This window comes from Molossus molossus, unplaced genomic scaffold, assembly GCF_014108415.1.
Source record: "Molossus molossus isolate mMolMol1 unplaced genomic scaffold, mMolMol1.p scaffold_m16_p_10, whole genome shotgun sequence".
NCBI classification, from domain to species: domain Eukaryota; kingdom Metazoa; phylum Chordata; class Mammalia; order Chiroptera; family Molossidae; genus Molossus; species Molossus molossus.
In genome coordinates this window covers 74,921,344-74,943,701 of record NW_023425345.1, presented here as the reverse complement: position 1 = coordinate 74,943,701, position 22,358 = coordinate 74,921,344, and the positions used below count along the sequence as shown (strand labels likewise).

The window sequence follows — 22,358 nt, the reverse complement described above, 5'->3', positions numbered from 1 at the left end:
GCCTGTCGGAGACAGGCCCAATGTCTCGAGGCCTAGTGCCTCGTTGGCCTAAGTGAATGCCCCTGGGAAGAACTCGAGGAATGATGCCCCAGCCCGACCCCACTGCCTGACAGCCAAAGGTCAGAGAATACAGAAGGCATCCACAAGATAAAACTGAAAGCAAATTAATTTATAAAAAAGAAAAAGAAAGAAAAAAGAGAAAATTTACAGAAAACTTTTGAACAGAAGGAAGGTGCCAAGACGCAGAGGAAAAGAAACATGGGGACATGGGGAACAAAGGGCCTGGTGGGAGGGACTAGGAATTGATGGAGCCTGGAATCACATTTGCCTTCACATCAAGGATGAAGAAGGGAGGAGAGCTGGTATGTGAGACCCCGGAATCTGGGGAGCTGAGCTGCAAGCTGGGGGTCAGCACTACCCTAGGTTGGGCATCCCCGCCCCCACTGCCTCCAAATCCCAGGAACCCCTAGCTACTAGTCAAGATTCTGATAGTCTTGGTGGAGGAGGGAAGAGGTTATGGGGATGATCCACTGAGTCATAAGAAGGAGGTGCTTAAGTGCTTTTTGAAAATTTCAGGTTTTTAACTTTCCATCTTCTAGCTGCCCTCTCCATGTCGTCTAGGAGCCCACTGATAGAGCCCAGGGAGGAAGAAGAGCCCCGAATGCCCTGCCCTCTATTATCTAACACAGGAATCTCCAAAAACGTTTCCCCACCAAATACACATATGCTGACAGCAACTACATCAGTGACTTAAAAACACATAACTGACATTCAGAGGAAAAGGGGTCATTGGCTGAGCTGGGGTGGCCTGAAATGGCAACACTGAGGAAGCAGCAGGAGAGATTAGTAGGAATAAATGGGGTGGGGTGGGGTGGGGTGGCTGAGGGGGTTCTGAGTTGACTTCGTCACTAAGGAGGGGCTGGAGGAGACAGGTTCTGCACCCTATTCTATCCCCAGAGCTCTGTCCAGAACATTAATTCCCATTTCCTAAAACGGTCACCTCCCTCCTCCAAAAAAGGTAAAAGCTGGATTTTTTTTTTTTAGTGAGTGGAGGAAGCTCCAATGCAGCTTAAAAAAAAACTCTATTTCCTTTAAAAGGGCTTAATTTTTTTTCATCCATAAAAAATGCAGTTGTTTTGAGGGGGTGTACCTTTAGAAGTGGTTAATTAGAACCTTGTATAAACACCTTCCCCCAGCCCTTCCTTTGAGGGCAGCATCCCCATCCTATCCTCTCTCCAAGACATTAGAAAGATCTTTTAAACAGAAGTCCTTGAATAATCCGATATAAAAATGCATGCCCCTGACAGGCACAGTAGGGGCTTTGGAGGGGGCAGGAAGAGCTTTCCTTACGTAGTGATGAACTCTCCAGGCTGGGGAAGGGTCCCAGTGGTGGGGGGAGGGCTGTTCCTGGAACCTTGATCTCCATTGGGGGGCGAGAGAGAGAGATGTCTGTCTGGCTCCTCACTGTGGAGGTGGCACAGGGGTGACTGTGCCTGGGCTCGGGGCTGTGGGGTCCGGAGGCAGGGGAGTGCCTGGGTCTGTGGAGAAAGGGATGAATCAGTCAGAGTGAGCAGGACAGAGGGCTCCTGACGCGGCCACCACGGGACAAACAGAACTGGGCAAGGCATGCAATGGGTGGGTAGATGAATGAGGTACCCACAATGTACAACTTCCTTTTCCCAATGCCTCCCACCTCACAGTGGGAAAATTGATAGATCCCAAATCATCCTCCTGTCCCCAAGGAAACACTAAATGGGGCATTTGAGCGTGACTGGGACAAGCAAAGGGATGCCAATCATCATGCAATCAAGTAGCTGTTTTTCAAGTTTACAACTGAGATGCTCTGTGCCACAAGACTCCTCCGTGACCCACCAGTGAAAGGCCCCAACGTCATCCCAGAGGTGGCACCTGCCAGGCTGGGGCATGGTGGAGGACAGCCAGAGAGGCCCTTCCTCCTGTATTCTAATTTTACCAGAGCGCTCAAAAAGTACGTGAGCCCTTCCCCACTTGCCCTCCATCCCTCCATGTGGACCCCTCTCCCTCACCCTTTTCCCTCCAGGACCCTTCTCACCTGGCAGTGGGCTGGCACTGGGCAGGAGGTTGCCCTGAACAGCTGCCACAATGGCAGGGCTCTGGGCTGCGGCGGATCCGAGCCCCGGCCCGAGAGGCAAGGAAGATGGCATGGTGGTGGTCGCCGGCAGGTTAGGATGTAGAGGGTTCGCCATGGACACAGGCAGGTTAGGTGGGGGGAGAGTGCCCGGGGCGAACGGGAGATGGTGGTGATGCCCATGCAGGTTAGGAGGAGGGGGAAGGTTAATACTGATGGAGTCAGCTAGACTACCAAATGGGATGATGGATGGAGCAGGAGGAGGAGGCGGCATGCCAAAAGGCAAACCCAAAGGAGCATTACCCGCCACGCCTGGGTGCCCGCTGCCTGGCACTGCCCCTGGCATCATTGAGGGAGGAGTTTGTTGATTGGGGAACGGAGAGGGGCCTAGGAATAAAGAGGAGAGATTGAGAAGGTTAGAGACGGAACGTATCAACTCACTTTTATAGGGAGGATTATCTAGCCACTCCTAGGCACCACCTTCCCTTTTCCTGACGCTGGAATTAATGGTAAATCTTTGGAGCAAAATTTCAAAGATCTGGGTTTGGGGAGAGATCCCTGCTGGTTTAGGGATATATAAGAGGTGGGCCCAGCAATAGAAACTGAAGCCAATTCTATCTACAGTTCTATCATGTATCCCTTTCGAGGGAACCTGGAACATTCACCTGGATCCCACTAGCCAGTAAGATTTCAAGAACCCACCACTTACCATGGGGTCCAGGGGGTGGTACCCCTGGCGGGACTGCCCCAGGTTGGGGGGCTCCAGCTGGTTGCTGCTGCTGTGGCCCTGCAGTTGATCCTGTCTGCCCAATCTGTTCAGAAGGGCCCAAGCTTCCAGGAGGGGCCCCACTGCCAGCAGGAGCTGGGGCCACAGAGGCTGGAGCCATAGCCAAGCTGTGGACAGTGGGTGGGCCAGCAGCGCCTGTAGGTGGGATAGGCTGGGAGCCTGGGGGCAGGGCTGGTGGCTGCTGTTGCTGTTGGTGCATTTGTTGGAAGTGCTGCTGCCGAGCCCTCATCTCTGCATACTTCAGCTGCTCCATGTGGAAGGCTTGTCTGTCGGCCAGGAGCTGCTGCCTCTGATACTCCAGCTGCCAGTGTCAATTGAGTACTGTTATGCGTGTTCAGAAGATCCCAAAGGCAAACACCTTGTTCCCTGCTTTGTCTTCTGACAAACCCAGCCTCTCATTCTGGCGGTTCCCCATCAAATTCAATTCAGTGCTTGAGTGTCCTCTTCCCCTCCCATCTTCTGGCTGCCTACATGGCTTCTCATAGCAATGATAATCTGTGGGGTAGCCCTTGCTCATTTCAGGTCCAAAACTTGGTACTCATCAATAATTTGGAAAGCCCACCCTGGCTGGTTTGGCTCAGCGGTTAGAGCATCGGCCTGCAGTCCAGAGAGACCCGGGTTTGGTTTCCGCTAAGGGCATGTACTTCGGTTGCAGTTTTTCCCCAGCCCTGGTTGGTCGTGTGGGTGGCAGCCACTTGATGTGTCCCTTTCACATCGATGTTTCTCTCTCTCTCTCTCCTTCCCACTCTATCTGAATAAAAAATAGAAAAATATCCTCAGGTGAGGATTAAAAAAAAATAATAATAATAATAATTTGGAAAACCCCTCCTGTCCTCTTGTCAATTTATGTTCTTTTCTTCCTTAAAAATTGGCTAAAAACTCACCATTCACCCCAGCCAGGTTTGCTCAGTGGTTAGAGCATCGGCCCATGGACCGAAGGATCGCAAGTTCTATTCCAGGTCAAGGGCATGTAACTGGGTTGCAGGTTCAATCCCCAGCCTTGGTCAAGGTTGTCTGGGAAGCAGCCAATCGATGTCTCTCTCTCACATCGATGTTTCTTATTCTCCCCCCCCCCCCCAACTCTAAATAAATCTACGAAAAAAACTTCCTTGGGTGAAGATTAACAAAAAAATTTAAAAACTCACCATTCTTTGGGAGCCATCCCAGATCAACTCACTAGTCACTAAGCTTTTAGCCTTTATTCTATGATCTCCTCAGGACTTACATATTTGATTTGAAATTTCTTAATTTGAATTTGTCCGATACTTGAAGCATTAACAGTTTTTTATGTCTCCATACTGTATATATTTGATGTCTCTAATTAAACTGTAAATTCTCTGAGGATAGGGGCCCTGTCTTCCATTTCTTTTTACAACTTCTCAAAGACAAAGTTTTCCATACCTTGTCCATCCATCCCCTTTCCAAGTTCATCTCCCGGATCTAAAGCCTCTACCCTCTTATCATGCCTTAAATCTGGTTCAGGCACTCAACTCTACTGAGAGTTTACTATAGGCCAAGCACTATTCAAGGGCCTGGGGATGCAACAATCGAAAACGAACTAGGATCTCTGCCCCATGGAGGAGCTGACTGTGGGACCTCAGTTCCAGGCTTCACCTGTGGGCCACTTGTCCTTAACTACCTGGGGCTGGCTCCTCCTGCCCTGGCTTGGGCTGCTCCACTCTTGCTTGGAAGCCCTGTCCGCCTCAGGCTTTCTGCTCGGCTGACCCTCTAGGGGATGTTACTCACTGCTTCTCGCTCCCGGTCCATGATCGTCTCCAGCTCCTCAAAGTGCCGGAGTTTGATTTCCAACTTTTTCATCTGGGTCTCTACCAGGAGGGCCACCAGAGATTTGATCTTCCTCTCCTCAACAGCAGCCAAGTGCTAGGGAAGGAGGGGTGGAAGACATGTCAGCGGGAAGGCCCTGTGAAAAACATTCCAGGGCAGAGAAAGGTAAGGCAGAGGCTGGCAAGTTTTAAGAAAGAACTTGCTGCCCTGGCCGATTTGGCTCAGCAGTCAGAGCGTCGGCCTATGGACCAAAGAGTCTTGGGTTCGATTCCCAGTGAAGAACACATACCCTGGTTTTGAGTTTGATTCCTGGCCCCGGTTGGGGTCATGTGGGAGGCGGCCAGTCGATGTGTTTCTCTCACATCAGTTTTTCTCTCTCTCCCCCCCTCTTCTTCCCTCCCTCCCACTCTATCTAACAAACAAAAACAAATAAACAAAAAACAATGGAAAAATATTCTTGAGTGAGGAATTAAAAAAAGAAAGAAAGAACTTGCTGCCCAGCCAGTGTGGCTCAGTGGAATGAGCATTGTCCCATGGACTGAGAGGTCCTGGTTCAATTCCCGGTCAGGGCACATGCCCAGGTTGAGGGCTTGATCCCCAGAGGGAGTCCTGCAGGAGGCAGCCGATAGAAGTTTTTATCTTTCTCTCTAAATAATCAATAAAATCACATTTAAAAAAAAATGAACGAACTTGCTGTGGTCACAACCCAGATAGTAACATAGGCTTGCTATTTTTAAAAGAAAATGAAGAAAAATGAAGTGTGGCAAAGGATAAGACAAGGTCAAATAATCAGAGGGTGGTAAAAGCTTTAAAAAGCTTAGAATAGCGATGACCAACTCTCCCTCTTAGGAGCAAAAGGAAAAGGAAATGGCCAGCATTATTTAAGGGACGAGCAAGGAAGGATTTCCTCCAGGTGAAGTGAGATCAGGGAAGGGGAATCTCCTTCACGGGTCTTCTGGTCTCGGCCTCACCTTGGCCTTCACAGCAGCGGCGGCCAGGGCGGCAGCGGCAGCGGTGGACAGGTTGCCCTCACCAATGTCCCTCTCCACCTTGGTCTTCCTTTCCCCCTCCGACTCCACCACTTCCTTCAGCACTTCCTCCTGCCCCTCCTTTGGCTCCTTCTCCTTCTCAGGGTCAACTGGGCCAGGAACAGGGTTGTTAGTCCCACAGCCTCCCTTCTCTCTCCTGGACTTAACCACCATGCTGGGGGGCTCACCTGTGGGGTCCCCATCGCTCTTCTCTGACTCCTTCTCACTATCACCTTCTTTCCCTTTCTCTTCATCCTTCTTGGGAGCCTCGCTGGTCTTCTCCTTTGCTTCTTCCTCTACAGCCCCAACTCCTTCTCGGGGTTCCTGGAGTCCCAGGGAAAGAAAAGTAGAGGACATCAGGGTGGCTGATTCTCACATAATGGGTCCAGACTGGGAAATGAATTCACATCTCTTACATGGGAGGTAGTCTGGCTCCAGGAGAAGCCCAGCCCTTGCCTGCCTGAGCTGGACTAAGCCAGGTCCCCATCACACAATGCCATGCCTGCCCCTCCACCTTCCCGGCCCAGGTCAATCCCGCTATACCTTGGGCTCCTTCTTCTCCTCTGTGGCTTGGCCCTCTGCCCGCGCTTCATCAGTCCCGCTCTCCTCTGGGCCCGTGGGAAGATGAAATGGGAAATGGCTGATACAGAGTCTGTTTCTACAACACTTTACCCATAGCCCCTTTTCCTAGCCAAAATCTCAGTGAGAGGAACAATAGGGAGCCATGGTTCCTAAGGTAAAGTCCTGGGGAAAATAAAAACCCCACCAATCTCCCATTTGTCTTGTGTTCTGAGGCCAACCGAGGCAGGGATGGCAGAGGGAGGCCAGGTGGAAGGGGAGAAATCTGGGAACTTGCAGCCTTACCAATCCGTTCAGGCTCATCAGAGGTGGTTCCGGCAATACCACTACTTTCCAGACCAAAGGCGGGGTCTGCCTTGCCTGTCACTTTGGCTGCTTCTTCCACTTTCCGAACATGGGCCTCTACCAAGGCTGTGGGTACCTCTTCCTTCATTTTGGAAAACTCCTCTGCAAGATCCAGAGAGGAGGAGGCTGGGAGTGGGGGCAAGTAGGCAGTTCTGGCTACCCCAGTGAGGGCCCACCTCTTCATTCAGACCAGCATGGAGCCAGGGCCTGGGCTGATACCAGCAGAAGACAACGCCAGTAAGGCAGCCAAACTTGAGGGGGTCTCATGGTCTGAGTAAGCAGTCCTTCAAATGCAAACTAAGAAGGCCACATTACCTAGAGCTGACTTTGCAGCAGCAGAGGCGACTCGAGGATCAACAACGGAGGCCAGGAAGGCAACAGTGCTCATAACAGGGTTGCCTGACTGACTGAAGGGGATGGGCTGGTAGGCCAGGGGGCCTAGAGAGGCCTCTGAGTCCTCCAGGTACGGGTCTTCAATGGGAAGACGAAGAAAATGCAAGATGCACTCGTCCTGCGTGCGGCTTCCCACGTGCTCAGACACTTTGTTCCAGTCGTCTTTGTACATTTCCAGGGCCTGGTGGTGGTGGTGGAGACACAACTTCGCTTACTTAGCCACTTTCCTTGAAGGTCAACTCCCCCCATCTTACTAAGGATAGCTGGCTTCAAAGCTCTCTGTTTGTGGTATTTGTGACTCTGCTGGGTCCAAAAGGAACTTCCAAGTAGCACTAAGAAAGGATATGGAGTTAAGGAAATGGCCCAAAACTCTGGCCCAGAGCTGGTTCCCTGGGGCAGGTGCGACAGGCATTGGGAAGGAGAAGAGACTGAGGCAAGATCACACTCGCCCCACTCATGAGTGCGCCTGGCACCCTGGCCACTTCTGTTTTTGTAGGCCTCTCTTTTCCTTGCCCTAATTACCTCCAGGAGTAGCAGGGTCTCCTGTTCTGTCCACTCTCGAGTGGCACTGGCCGCAGCTTTGCTCTATGGGGGAAATACAGGCAAGTCAGAGAGAGAAGCCTTTACCTCTGAGAAGTGAAGGCATTCTAGCCCCAAGTCACCCCACACCTCCATACCTTGGAGGGAACATTCTTCTTTGTGTACATGTCTGTGCGTAGCCCAAAGTTCTGCATGTCTGTTGGTTTCTCTTTGCCTTTGTCAGGAAAGTTGAGCATTTGTTGGGAAGCAGAGGTCTGCTATTTGTGGAAGGAAAGAAAAGGTGAGTACAAATAACCACCAGGAGCCAGGAGGAGAGAGAGAGAAGGAGAGAGAGAGAGAGGAAGAGAGAGAAAGAGGAAAGAAGAGAAGAGAAGAGAAGAGAAGAGAAGAGAAGAGAAGAGAAGAGAAGAGAAGAGAAGAGAAGAGAAGAGAAGAGAAGAGAAGAGAAGAGAAGAGAAGACAGAAGGAGCTTCCTTCCCAAACCAGGGACACCCCTGGGCAGGACTTCCTCCCTCACTGCTGTAGCTCCTCTGCTCTCATGTTTCTTCTTCCCATGCAGGGGCCCCCCAATAAAGGGGCAAATAAGAAGCCCAGCAGGGTCTACACCCCCACCTACCAGCTCTGGCTTGCCCTTAGCAGTCTCTGGCACCAGGTCATCCAGCTCTTTGCCCTTGCGCCCAGCCTTGGTATCAGCATCAACCTGGCGGCCCTGGGGGACAGAGCTTGACGTCATGGAGGCTGGGCAGGAAATACCAGGCCAAGGCCCTAGAGGCCTCAAGACCAAATGCTGGGTGGTCCGCAAGCTCTGGGGGCACTCATGCCACTGTTCAATGTTCCCTCAATAATTAATTAGATCTGTAGTGGCATGCTATCCACTTGTATTCACATATATCTTTACAGGCTCTCTTAGGAGCTGGACAATTAGGTTCTAGTCCTAGATTTAGTACTCAATAACCTTGGGCAAGCCACATAACCTTTCTCCCCTTAATTTCTGTAATGTATGAAATGGAAGTGGAAAAATGGAAGTGATAATAACTGTGAAGCAAAAATGAAAAAATATTGGAAACATGATAAAAGCTAAAAAAAAATCATGCAACTGAATTTTAACCATTTTTCTCTATCTGCTCCATCCCCTACATTAGTCTGCTCCTTGGGAACAAGGAACATTTCTTCTCCCTCAGCAAGTCCTCGCAGTCTTAGGTACAGAGGCTGAGAGGTTGCTAAACACCTGGGGCTGATTCCTGTTGCCCTGTGCATCCCATGGAAAAGGAGGAAGCCTCAAAACACTCCTGAACCATTACCCTAAAAAACCAGAAAAAGAAAAGTCCAAAGGAGCCCAATTTTACCCACCCCCACTTGTCCCTGCAGCCCCTCATCCTACCTGTGGGGTCTTGGGCTGCAGAGGCACCAGCCCTGAGGGTGTGTCCGCCAAGACATGAAAGTGAGAGGTGGGTGGAGGCCCCATTGGGGTTGGTCGACTCTCAGCATCCACCTGGTAGTTAATAAGACCCCACTGTTCTAGGAAGGCGTGGACCCTGTGAGGAGACAGACAGAAATAGGGTCATGGGACAACCAGAAAACTGCATGAATAGAGCTGAGGGCAGAGGTGGGAGCCTAAGGCTCCCTCTCCCCGTCCCTCTTCTCTCTGCTCACTCTCCTCCCTGGGAAATGTCATCTCTTCCCACCACGTAAATGCCAAGACTACGTCTCAGACAGGACCTCTCTTCATACTCACCCATCTACTAAACCTCTCTTCCTGGACAGCCAGTAAAATCGAACCAGGATCCTTCAACCACATATGTACTCTTTCTCCTTTCTTCCGCTCATCAAAGAGCCATTGCCATTCCCTCAGTCACTCACAACCCAAGCCTGAACTTAACCTTGCTCTAGAGATTTTTTCCTGCTTGTTCCCCTATGTTCCTTGCTGGCATCTCTATTTTTGCCAAAAGACATCTGTGGGCAGACATCCTGACGTACCCTCTTCCTCTCAGCTGCAAAACTCACCTCATGATGGCACAGACATCACCCGCCAGGTTCCTGCGGCAGGCAGTGGAAGTGAGATACTCTTGGGGGTTCAGCCGGTAAGTGTCGATCATGAAGTTTCGATACGCCAGGTAGCTTAGAAGAAGGAGAGATGAACAATGAGGTAGAAAAATAAATGTCTGCTGAGGGATGAAGGGCAAAAAAAATGATAAAGGAGCTTAATGACTCCTCCTATGTGACAGAGAGAAAAGAGTGGACCATTCAACTCAATAAACAACGTGGGTCTACTATGTGCTAGATGCCAGGGGCTCAAACATTGCTGACATTTTCCTTGATGGGTTTTTAGTTAAGTGAATTATGTCCTTGGCTGTATTTGGGGATGATTCATCCAATTTTAAAATGAGGAATCAAAAAGTAAAAAAATATGCATATTTTCAAATGCATATGTTAAAGGGAGGTCCATATCCACATATCCAACTAGTCAGCATGACATGGTATAAAAAATATATTTTGAACGTGGATAGATCTAAGTTCAAATCCCAGTTCTACCATGATGGCCTCAGGCAAGTTACTTAAATTTTTACCTCTCAGTTTTCCTCATCTATAAAATGGAGTGTCTGTGAGGATTAGAAAGGTATGAAGAGAAGATATAATATAGTGCCAGGCACATTGTAGGAGCTCAAAAAATTGGTAGCTGTTGTGTGGTATGGTGTAAAATTTGAGACCATGACCCAGACTAAAGGATTCAGATCTCGGTTTAACTACCTACTAGCTGTGTGACCTTAAACAAATAACTTAACTTGTCTAAACCTCAGTTTCTGAATCAGTAAACTGGAGATAATAATAACCTTCCTCTAAAGCTGATGCGGAGATTAAATTAGTCAATGTATGGAGGACATTTAGGATTGTGCCTGGGAGACAGTAAGCTCTCAATAACTATAGGCAATTATCTTTACTATTTTATACCAAAAGCATAAGTTAGGAAACATGATTTCAAATACTGTTTTGCCACCAAAAAAATAGCTTTATGCCCTTTCTTTGCCAGTCACATCATCTTGAAAGGCCTCAAGTTTGTCAGTTTTCAATGTGGTTAGTACTATACAACTTATAAAATTTCTTCCAGATCTTAAAATCTATGATTCTCTCTTCCTGATGAATTTGGTTTATCTCCAGATCAAAAAACAAAACAGCCCAGCTGGTGTGGCTCAGTGGTTGAGCATCAACCCATGCACCAAGAGGCTGCTGGTTCAGTTCCCGGTTGGGGCACATGCCCAGGTTGTGGGCCAAGTTCCCAGTGGAGGGCATGTAGGAGGCGGCCAATCAATGTTCTCTCTCATCGATGTTTTTCTCTCTCTCCCTCTCCCCTTCTCACTCTAAAAAAAAAATATATATATATATACTATATATATATATATATCAATAAAAACAAAACATATCACTATTTAAAAAAAAGCAAGAGTGCAAAGTGTGGAACAGTTCCAATTCCAACCCTGCCTGCCAATCATGTTGATCTCATGTCGCCTGGTCACTACTTCCTTTTCCCCTGGAGAGAGCAAGGCTTCTTCACACACTGCTTTCCCCAGGAAAGGAAGAGGAGGAAAGCAGCATACCAGCCTACAGGAAAAGAAACATCATAGGAAGGGAAGATGGCCCCAGAGTGGGGAAGCTAAGGACAGGTAGGACATAAGCTCACTGGGTTCTCAGGGCACCTTGGTTCAGCACCCAGTCTCACCATCTCATCGTGACACTGATCCTGCAGCATCCCTTAATCAGAGATGACTGCCAAGTCTCACCCAAAGCCAAGCAGGTTTGAGGCAATACCCTGAAGGAGACGAAGACTTCCAAGCTGCCGGCCTGAACTTTAGCTAACACTTCTCTCCAGAGAGCCCTCTCTACCCCTTAATTCATAGAGTGGGGTCTTAATAATAGTTTTTCCTCTCATTTTTCTATCAAAATCTTCTCTGAGGGACCAGCCTGGTAATTGTCACTAACATTTTAGTCAAAGGTATTACTTATGCTAGGGATATGTGCATTTTGGACATCAGTGATTATGGACCGAAAGACAGTACCCTGTTAAAAGAAATGGAGGAACTTGCCCTGGCCGGTTTTGCTCAGTGGTTAGAGCATTCGCCTGGAGACCAGAAAGTCCTGGGTTCGGTTCCCGCTAAGGGCACGTACCTCAGTTGCAGTTTGTCCCTGGCCCCCGTTGGGGTTGTGGGGGTAGCAACCACTCAATGTGTCTCTCTCACGTGGATGTTTCTCTCTCTTTCTTCCCACCCCTCTCCCTCCTGCTCTATCTGAAGATAAATGCAAAAATGTCCTTGGGTGAGGATTAAAAAAAAAAGAAAAAAAGAAATGGAGAAACTGGAGCAGGTACTTGTTTTGTATAGAAGCGCAGGCTTATATGGCCACTGGGCAAATCCTGAGAGCATGCTACTGTGGTCACAGTGCTGGGCTGGGGCTGCCAGGGGACAGTGATCCCATCTTAAAAGCCTTGCACAAGTGCCTGGCTCATGGAACAACTCAAATGTTTGCTAAACTGGATGTTGCTGGGCCCTGGCCAGTTTGCTCAGTGGTTAGAGCATCAGCCCACAGACTGAAGGGATTCCGGTTCAACTCCTGGTCAAGTGTACACACCTGGATTGCAGGTTTGATTTCCAGCCCTATTGGGACGTGTGCAGGAGGCAACCAATTAATGTGTCTCTCTCACATTGATGTTTCTCTCTCTTCCCCCTCCCTCCAGTCTCTAAGAATCAATGGATAAAAGATCCTCGAGTGAGGATTAACAAAAAAACAAATCAAAAAACAATGCTGTTGAATCAGGAAGAGTAAACGGGGACTCATGAGCTGAGAAAGAGACTCATGAGCTGAGATTTCCTTACATTTCTGGAGTCTTGGACTTGTTCTTGCCGTTGAAGAACTCAGGCAGAGCCCGCCGCTCAATGGCATGAACACTGCAAGAGAAGCCAGTGGATTCAGAAGGCACTAGTGGAGGAATGGGAGCCCCAAAGAGAGGAAAAGCCTAGAAGGTGAGGTTAGGGTTAGGGTTAAGGTTAGGCAAACAGTTGGAGACAGCAGGAAGGAATTAGATGCTTGGGGAAAACTTCCTGCCAGGGCTCCCCTAAAATTGTTTGTTTGTTTGTTTGTTTGTTTGTTTTGTACATGCCCTTAGCGGAAACCAAACCCGGGACTCTCTGGTCCGCAGGCTGACTCTCCAACCGCTGAGCCAAACCGGCCAGGGCTCCCCTAAAATTGAAGTGTATCCCAGTCAATCTGCTTGAGGATGAAATAACTAATTCAGCGGAGGAGGAGGAACAACACACTGACCCCAGGAAGCACGAAGGATTTAGTGAGAGAAGTTGGAGCAACAATACCTGTTATAATCAAACCAGGCTGCATAGCTAGGAATGATGATGTGGTGGGTCTGTTCAGTTACGTTGTCCTCATGCAGGTCCGGGTTCTTGGTCTGCTCCCCCTTGTTCCCCGTACTGTTTTCATCCTCATCCTATGAGTACAGAGGCTGCTAGACACTCAGCATTCTCATTTTGCCCCTAGAAACCCCCTGCTTCTCCCATACCCCAGAAATGTGGGCACTAAAGGTGATTGTGGGAATGAAGAGTTATGGTCCTCAGGACTCAAGAAGGGTCAGTTTTGAATAATAGGTAGAATTAGTCCAGGGGGGAAATGTCCAGGCAGGGAAAGTTCTGGGCAGAGAGAACTGTATAATCACAAATCAGAATCACATAGAGAGGTAGGGCCTCTCTAAACTGGCTCCACCTTGCCCGTGGTCTCCATGCTTTCATCCTCCTGTTCATCTGAAAGACACAGACAGCAAGATATAAGGCTGAAGCCTCCGGAGGGGCGAAGAAGAGTCCTCTATTTTCTGAAAAGCCCCAGCAGGCAGGTCCCGGCAGGAAGGTGGCAGCCAACCTCCCCTCCGTAGGGCTCTGACTGCCCTGCCCTGAGGCTCCCCGTCTTACCCAAGTCTGTCATGGTGCCTCCTTTGACCGGGGCTGACTCTGAGTCCTTCTTAGTGTTGACTGCCAGAGAGAGTCATTTTATCAGACAGTTTCTAAATCAGGCCCTTATCTCTCTGCTAAGTTCTAAAGATCTCACTTTTTCCAAATACTTTCTCTATCTGATCATAAAACATAATAACTTACTCCAGTCTCAATCATTCTAGGGTTTGAAACTCACTTGCCCTTTTTTCCCCTTCCCCAACCAGAAATTCATTTAACTTTTTTTCCTATAGAGAAGCATATTCTCTATGGCTATTCATAAATCATTCTTGTTTTCAATAGACCCTTATATCCACCCATGTGTCTATAAGTTCTTAATGAACTAAGAGAGTGTCTGTAGAAGACTGGTTGGATCTTAAATATTTTAGAAAGCCCTGGCCAGTTTGGCTCAGCGGTTGAGCGTCGGCCTGCGGACCAGAGAGTCCTAGGTTTGGTTCCTGCTAGGGGCACGTACCACAAAAAAAAAAAATTTTTTTTTAGAAAGCAGAAGACACTTTCCTCAAACTGAATCCACACACGAAAGCTGAGGAGAAAACACAGACAGAGAAGAAAGTTGCTCTGACTGATTAGGGGGTGGGAGCCAGAACCTCTCTCTCAGTGGCCCTCTTTACCTTACTCCTGAAATATGCGGAAATACATTTGGGGCAAGTCTATGGAACACAGATAGTAACCAGTACTGAAGAGCAGTAGTCTCCAAAATGGGGTTCTCACATAGGATGCACAAGATGGTCCACTAGAATACAGGCAGAGAATATCAGAACTTCTCTTTATATTGTTTTTTAAAAATCTTATCCTTTACATTTTCCCATTTTTAGATAATGTTTGCATGTGATTTATAATGTTCCAAAAGAAGTGGTATAATAGTTTATGTACGTAATTTATGCTCAAATATATCTTACTGTTCGGGGTACAAAATCAAAGTGTATAAAGAGCCCTGGTGGCTCATTTGGTTAGAACATCGTCCTGATATGCAACTGTGGGTTCAATCCCTGGTCAGAGCACATACAAGAAGCAACCAATGAATGCATAACTAAGTGGAACAAGAAAGTGATGTTTCTCTCTCTCTAAAATCAATCAATCAACAACAAAAGAGTTTGGAGACAACTACTGTCAAGCACAAAGCAGTCCACAAGTTAGTTATGGATGAGAAGTTAGATGATTGTCCATGGTGATGGAAAGAACCTCTAAACCTGGAGCTAGGCCAAGGAAATCAGCCCACTAAGGGGGTTTGACAGAGTAGGGGCAGGTCAGCCAGGCCCAGGAGCTAGGCCTGGCCCATACCTGTTTTGGGCAATGTCACCTCTTCTACGTTGGGGACTGGTGAGGGCTCATCCATGTCCTTTGTTAGGTCTTCTTGCTCCTCTTCTCTGTGGCCACGCTTGGACTTGGTGTAAGGTGTTGAGGGACTGGGAAGGAAGGAGAGTGAAAGAGAACCCAGTCATCCTTGGACAAGGAGTCCCTGGAAGTTCAAGTTCAAGGGAAGGGAAGCAAGAGAGAAGCAGAACTGAGCAAACACAGAAACCAATCACCTCAGAGTAATGGGAAGTGGCCAAGGTTTTCATTTGGAGACGAAGCTCTCGTTGAGTTTACTAGTGCCTGGGACTAGAACTAACAACTGGGCAGCTAAAGAAGACCTCATCTTCCCTCTCAGAAGACTGGTAGGGAAGGGTCAGGTGGCTATGGGAAGGAATGAGTCCATTCCTCCAACATGGTGTGGAGAGAACAGTGAAGGCAGGGGCAAGTTAGGGGCTGGCATACCCTTTCTTAGCATTTTTCTTCTTAGCTTCTGGGGTTGGTGAAGGAGAGGGGGAGCGCTTCCTCTTCTTATAGTTCCCCCCCTTCTTGTCTCGTCGATCTGAATCTGGGCTGTTCACCTGCAGGTTGGGGAATTGGGACAAATGTCAGCCAATAAACTCCAGTGAAGACTTATTCCAAAACTTATGCTAAAGATTCAAGGAAGAAAGAAGGGGAATTTTCACCTCATCTGTCAATGTCTTGGCTGAAATCTTCTTTCGGCGGGAGACAGGGTTTTTGTCATCATTTACTTCATAGTCTTCCTCATTCATCCATTCATTGAAGGTGTCTGTGTCCAGGATCCACTTTGCATGAACCTAAAGTACAAAGGCAGACTGTACTGGAGAGAAGCCTGGAAGCCACAGCTCTGTCTGGGGGCCCTTAACAGAAAGGGCAAGGGCACAGAAGCCGCTGCTTCACCTCCAGAGTGGTCTGGTCCTGGCATCATTTTTTGGGGGGCAGGGGGACAAGAAAAGCTCACCTTCCTAGGTTTCTCAGGAGTTGGAGCATCTTCCACAGATGCTTCAATTTCACTAGCTGGGATCCATGTGTCGTAACTGCCATGGGAAATTCAGCGTGAAGCAGAATCAATGAGATAGAGTTGTGGAAAAGGAAAGTGCAAATCTTTTACCTTCTCCACGTACAAAAAGTATTGTGTTGTTGGGTTATTCTTTTTTTTCTGGTATAATTATTTTCCCAGTTAATATTGGGATTCTCTTCATTATAAATAAAAACAATTACAAAATTTTTCAATAAAAAAAGGATTACCCTAACACAACTACTGTCACATTCAGTATATGTTTTTTTCCCAGTAACTATTTTCTGTATTATTTGTTTTTGTATAATTTCAATGATATTAGAGTTATTTTATATACTACTTTTTGCAGTTGATTATTTCTAGTATTTACTTATGAAAAATTAAACTGGGATAATCATTTCAATGTAAAGCCCCAATCCTTTAATCCTCCTGCCTTGTTCAATAAGTACAAACCTCCCCCAAGACAGAGGATTCGAATAATAGGAGAACAAAATTAACAAACCTAAATATAACCCCAAAAGATAACAAAGTAAAAAATAAAATAAAAAAACCCAAACTATCTCCCAAAATCATTCTTTTTGCTTTGTTACGTGTTCTAATGCTTCTCAGTCTGGCTCTTGTACTTATACCTGCCCCAGGAATCCATCCTCACCTGTCAGGATAATAGCCCCAGTGCAGAAGAACCTGCTTATCCCTCTTCATGACTGGTCGTACCCATTCCTCTGAGGATAGAGACAGAGCAGGGATATAAGCTAATGGGGTACAAAAAAATAACTCTGTATACAACTCCTACTGTAGGAGTGGACGTGGAAATAGGAATGCAAGATGGTAGGAAAACTTAAGAGTTGAAAGGAGAAGCCCAGGCACCACATGGGATCTGAGCAGTCCTCCACCTCCTGGTCTAAGCCAATCACTGCAGTGACCAGGAAAAGCCAGGTCTCACCTTCTTCCAGGTTCCCTGGGACAGGATACACAACATGGGAGGCATTGTTCTTATCCTCGGTGACTGTTCCCTGGATGGCACAAAAAGAAGCAGGTAAATATAGTGCCTTCTAAATTACTCAGGGATATAAATAAACCAAAATAAGATTTAACCACAGATCTGCCTTCCTAATCATATTTTGCTCAGAATTGTATTAGAGTTAGTTTGCAATCTCTGCTAAGCACACACCAGCTGAGTGGCAGAGGGAAATAGCTGGGATTGTGCTAAGAATGGAGAAAAGTCAAAGAATTAAAAATGGCTACAGATAATCTCTCTGAGTAAATAATCTACACATGGAAAATGTAAAGTTGACTGTGTGTCTCTAGCAATAATATCTGCTTGTTATTCTAGAGTTCCAAAGAGCAAAGATTTCATTTCTCTGAAATCAGGCAATCTCCAGTTCAGTGGAAGTAAATGCTTCCCCCCCACCCAGGGCAAGATAGTCTCTAGGAACAGTGATCCAAACCTGTCAAGACTGGGAAATGGGAGGAGCAGACAGAGAAAGAGTGGCTCAAGGCTTCAAGTCTAGTCATTTTCCAAGTAGATAGAGGCACCTCTGCAGTAGAAAACATGGCCCCTCAGGGCTGTTTATTGAATGGAAAACATCAGGAAAAGAGTCATGGAGTTTCCAAAACCTCTCCTGACCCACCCACTCACCTGGTGTCTCTTGATAATGTCCTTTAATTTTCCAAGCAGTTTGGGTTCAATTTCTGGGCACAGAAAAATGTTTGGTCGAGACAGGCAATTATTCTGTGGGGAGAAGAAATAGATGGAGATTATCGGGGAGGTGTGTTCTCGATTCCCACCGAGGGAAGGCAGATGGATGGGGAGGTTCTTGACTAGTACCTGTACCAAGGACTTCTCAATGGTCATGAACATTTCCACGTTGCGGTCCATGCGTGATGGGTTCTGGAAGTCGTAACGCCGCCTTGTGAAGAGGCAATAATCTAGTGAGTGGTATAACTTAGGTCTGGGGATGAGGTTAGGGTACGTGACTTTTTAACATGGGAAATTAGGAATCAATCCTGCTCACAGCTGTTGCCAAAATTGCCTAGAATCTGGGGTTCACTGATCTCAACTCACTTTGTACTTATTCCGAGGGACAAAGCAAAGTTTGAGGTGCCAACCTAGGAATCCTTTTTCCTCTGCAAAACACATACTGATGCACATACATGTACTCACTCACCCTTGGAGGCTATTTGGCTCTGACTCCCAGCCATTTTTCTGGCCTAGCAAGTCAGGCTTAGTGACTGACCTAGCAAAGTAAGAGATTCATAAGAATGTCTACCTAAGCTCTGCCACCCCAGAAAAACCTCGAGGAATCAGAAGGGGGAAACTCCCTCTAAACTAAATGTAAAAAGCATAGAGAGAGGGCATCTCACCATCCCTGGTCACTCTTGAATTTGTAGGCAGCTGCAAGTATGTGGCACAGGGAGCCTCCTGCTTTGAAATCTAGGAAACATTTGATCTACAAAATTGAGACAGGGAAGAAGTATGTAAAAGTTACATCCTAACTTTTCTTATTACTTAATCCTTTCACAAAATCCCATGCTGAAGTGATCTCCCTCTCAAAGCTGAAATTCTTTAACCCCTGTGCCTTTGTATCATGTAGCCTAGAAGGGGGGAGAGAAAGATTTTTTTTTTTAATTTTTTTTATCCTCACCCGAGGACATTTTTCCATTTTTTGTACAGATAGAGTGGGAGGGAGAGAGAGGAAGAGAGACAGAGGGAAACATCGATGTGAAAGGGACACATCGAGTGGCTGCCACTGCACGACCAACCAGGGCCAGGGACAAACTGCAACCAAGTACATGCCCTTAGCGGGAACTGAACCCGGGTCTCTCCAGACCGCAGGCGGACGCTCCAACCGCTGAGCCAAACCGGCCAGGGCAAGAGGGGAGAGAAAGAAACCAAAATTCACAAAGTCCCACTCTGCGCCAAGAACTTACTGGATTATCTCACTGACCATTACAGAAACCCTACAATGTACATATATTAATCCTATCTAGAGATGAAGAAATCATCTAGAGATGCAAAGGGTTTAAACTGCTTGTCCAAGTCACAAAGACACCAAATGGCAGAGCCAGGATGTGAATATAAGCTTGTGCAAATCCGAATGTCATACCATTTTAAACATGCCATGAGAGTTTCATGCACCAAGCTCGCACACTCTGAAATAACCTGTTGCACAAAGTATTACTAAGACAAAGGGACTGATAAATTGGGGACTCGGCTAAGGCAGCAATGCCCTGATCAAGGATAGGGATGGTAAAAAATTACCCAAACCTAAAAAATTATGAAATTTAGAAAAAACAAAACAAAACCCCTCCCTCTTCAATTTTAAGGATTCATCCCCTGGCTTTTGCACTCACCGGTAGTTTAGTGAGCGGTGCATTGCTGACATGTTTGCCAAAAACTTCTTCCTGAAATTGTAGCAACTGTACAACCAGGCTAGACAGAGACTTGTTGGTGGGTGGTTCCGCTTGTATATACTGGGGAAACAGAGGGAAAGAAAAGAAAAAGACCCCAGATAAATTGTCCACCACTTCCTTTTTTCTTCCCCCAGGAGATCTGGAAACACCTGGGGGCAGAGAAAATTGTATCTTCTTCCCCCACATGTCTAGTTTCTACAAAGAGAATGGCAGAAGGGAGGCCCTCTACACCCCTCATCAGGAAGTTGCAATTCTGCTGCCCCCAGCCCAGGCTGCCAGTGCTGGGTACTGGGGTAAAGGGGGCTTCTTACTCTTCCTCAGCTACACCCTGACATTGGAGTTGCAGGATTCTGATCTCTACCTGAGGGTTGTAAAATTCTAAAGGTTCCCTGAGTTTAGGCCATGGAAGCAATACCTATAAGGCTCTAAGTGAGACAACAGTGTATTTCTTGGGGGTAACTGTGGAAAGCCAAGATTCCCCCTATAATGTGGCTTAATAAGAAAGGTGCAAGAAAGTGAGGTAGGACAGACAGAGAGTAAACTTGGGAAAACAGTGAGCTTGTGCATTCTGCTTCTGCTAGAAACAGGGTACAGATGTCTTTGCAGGGCCCCCTGGATGGGAAGGACCAGCTACTACCCAGCCTGGTGGAAAACAAGACCACATCTGTCTTTTCTGAGGAAATCTTAGCTGAAACAAGTAACCCTGGGCATTCTTAACCATTTCCATATTATGCTACCTAGCACCCTTGCCTTCTGTTCTAATTTAATACTGAGCCAGGAGGCTAACTTTCTCTTTACCTTTTGACCCTGTTTCCTCAACCCTAATGACGGAGAAGAGTGCTCCTCAGTGGGAGGTGTAAAGAGATCCCTGAAGGAAAAGGTAAATGACAAAAAGCTAAGAGCTTGAAAGCTGAACCAGGTCACAGGCTGTCAATCAATGTCCCCAAGGCCAGAGACTAAGCCCCCAGACTGATCTCCCTTCCAAAAGGTCAAAGGAACCAGAGCCTAACACAGGGGTACAGACAATCCACAGACCCAGCAGCTGTTTGTCAGGATCCTAACACCCAGAGACCTGAGCAGGGACAGGCTCATAACCAGGATCAGAGGGGCGTTTTCCTAAACCACTCATCACACTTCTGACGGCTGCAAAGCTGGGCAGGAAGGACGGGAGAGCTGCAGGGAAGCCGGAGAGAGAATCCCTTTCAGGGAGTAGTGAGACCAGAGGCTAAGAGGCTATCTCCGGAGAAAAACCATACGTTTAGATGTTCCTTTCAACAAGGCCTAAAGACAAAGGCAACACCAGGAAGAGGTTCTGGAAAAGACAGGTAAGGTTTCTTAACCCTTTGTTCACTACCGTAGTATCTCCAGTTATGGGGTGGGGGGAATGGAGATTTAAAGAGTGGCCAAGACTCTGAACCCCAAACCCAGGGCAATTCGAGGCCAGGTGGTGGGGTGACTTCATTGTGAAGCTGAGGAATGGTTTGAGAAGAGGTCGCTGCCAAGAAACTCTTATGCTCTGGCTCTCAAAGAGGTTCTGCTGCCCCTTGGCTGGAGGTGGGAGACAGCGGTGGAGACAGGTGATCTCAGGGTGGGGGACTTTCTCAGGCTGCTGGAGCAGCCCAGGGCCTGCTCCGTGGCTGTTTACCCTCCGGCTTTCTGAACGTACACAAAGCACCAGGGAGGCCTCAGCCCTGCCGGTACCTGGCTCCGTGGGGAGCTCTGGCGGGCACTGTGGCGGGCACGGTGTGGGGGAGGTGTCGACACCCGGTCCAACCCCGGCCGTCTCCCTCGGAAAAGCCCGGAAGGCGACGGCTTAGAGGAGGGTGGGCTGCTGGCACCGGGGCCCGCCGGGGCAGTGGAGGAAAACACGGGGCCGCGGGCGCAGCAGCGGAGGCGGGGGCTGGAATCGGAGGCCGGAGGGGGGCGGTGAGAGGCTGGGGGAGGGGCGCGGGCCGGAGGGCGCGCTGGGGCTGCACCAGGGCCCGCGGGCAGCCGAAGGGTGGGCAGGATCCCGGGCGGCTGCGGGGCCGTGGCCCCTTTGTCCCGCCCCCGACCCCCGCGCGGCCTTGCCCGTGTACCTTCTTGTAGTTCTTGCCGAGCCAGAGCCGCACGTTGTCGAACTGGGTCACTGTGTCCGCGGCCTCGTAGTACTTCACGTTGGGGCCGCCGTCCTTCTTCCGCACCGCCATCTTCTCGGGCTCGGGCCCGCCGCCGCCGCCGCCGCCGCCCGCCCCGCTCAGCTCAGCTCCCGCCTCCTCCGCCTCCTCCGCCCGCCTCCCGCCGCCGCGGCCGCCGCCTCCCGCCGCCTGGGCCGGCCCCGGCCTGCGCAGCGACCCCTGCCGGCCGGCCGGGCGCGGCGGCGGCGGGGCGCCGGGAGCGGGACCGACCCGGGCGGCCTCCCCGGCGGCGGCGGCGGGAGCCTTGGAGAAGTGGTTTCCTGGCGGGGGCGCCCCCTCTCCAGAGATCGCTCTGGACCTGACGCGAAGCCTTTTCTTGTTTGGCTTCTCAGCCCGGGAAGTGGCACCTCTCTACTCCACCCCAAGGCGCTCCCGTCGCCCGAGGCGTCCCCAGCTCTCAGGGGCCGTCACCTTGTCCATTGCTCACTCCTCGGAGCCCCTGATCCCAGAGAGCCCCAGACCCTTCCCCAAGATGTGCCTTCCTTTCACCCGCCTCCAGGAGTCACCTGTTTAAACTCTTCCTGAGCCTCCCTCCCTCACCCTAACGCCTTGTCCCAGCGCCCCTTCTCACTCCTTAATCCGAGGAGTCCCCTGGCCGCCACCCTCGGGGCCCAGCCCCTTCCCTCCCACTGCTTCCTTTGCAGGCCTTGCGGTCGCCTCCTAAATAGCTCTGCGCTCCTTGAGACCCCAATCTTCGCTGGGCGGGTGACCCTCCCAACTTGGGTCCCCCGGTCCCCCCAGCGCTTTTCGAGTGGCATAGAAGAGAGGTGAGGAGCCGGGGAGGGGGGAGGGGGAGAGGGAGGGAGGGAAAGCGAAAGAGAGCGCGGATGTGTACGTGTGTGTTGGCGTCCCGCAATGCGACTCCTTCT

At 49.0% G+C, this 22,358-nt stretch overlaps 1 protein-coding gene across 7 annotated transcripts; it reads right to left on the bottom strand.

Moving 5' to 3' along the window:
* Nucleotides 1-151: 151 nt before the first annotated feature.
* SMARCC2 (SWI/SNF related, matrix associated, actin dependent regulator of chromatin subfamily c member 2) lies at nucleotides 152-21,612 on the bottom strand. Of its 7 annotated transcripts, none has more exons than XM_036251183.1 (30): nucleotides 21,391-21,612; nucleotides 19,253-19,372; nucleotides 18,263-18,348; nucleotides 17,727-17,808; nucleotides 17,538-17,630; nucleotides 16,842-16,911; nucleotides 16,551-16,620; nucleotides 15,842-15,917; nucleotides 15,546-15,677; nucleotides 15,325-15,440; nucleotides 14,848-14,972; nucleotides 13,528-13,587; nucleotides 13,325-13,362; nucleotides 12,922-13,052; nucleotides 12,430-12,501; nucleotides 9,569-9,682; nucleotides 8,946-9,099; nucleotides 8,181-8,273; nucleotides 7,702-7,821; nucleotides 7,547-7,609; nucleotides 6,947-7,205; nucleotides 6,572-6,733; nucleotides 6,251-6,315; nucleotides 5,896-6,031; nucleotides 5,651-5,817; nucleotides 4,641-4,775; nucleotides 2,817-3,195; nucleotides 2,411-2,494; nucleotides 2,072-2,137; nucleotides 152-1,538 (listed from the first exon to the last, which is right to left on the bottom strand). In XM_036251183.1, the coding sequence occupies exons 1-30, from the start codon at nucleotides 21,499-21,501 to the stop codon at nucleotides 1,462-1,464; spliced, it is 3,456 nt and encodes a 1,151-aa protein (XP_036107076.1). In that variant the 5' UTR covers nucleotides 21,502-21,612; the 3' UTR covers nucleotides 152-1,461. The 7 variants fall into 7 exon arrangements, with proteins under 7 accessions (XP_036107076.1, XP_036107072.1, XP_036107077.1 ...); XM_036251184.1 differs by having other exon boundaries at nucleotides 863-1,538; nucleotides 7,702-7,818; nucleotides 21,391-21,514; XM_036251179.1 differs by having other exon boundaries at nucleotides 2,072-2,494; nucleotides 21,391-21,519.
* Nucleotides 21,613-22,358: the final 746 nt, after the last annotated feature.

Coding starts and splice junctions, on each gene's coding strand:
- SMARCC2 (XM_036251179.1), bottom strand. CDS start 21,501: ATGGCGGTGCGGAAGAAGGACGGCGGCCCCAACGTGAAGTACTACGAG. Junction 16,912..17,537: donor ACATTATCAAGAGACACCAG/GTGAGTGGGTGG, acceptor TGTGCCATCCAG/GGAACAGTCACCGAGGATAA. Junction 9,100..9,568: donor GATGTCTGTGCCATCATGAG/GTGAGTTTTGCA, acceptor GTCTCCTCACAG/GGTCCACGCCTTCCTAGAAC.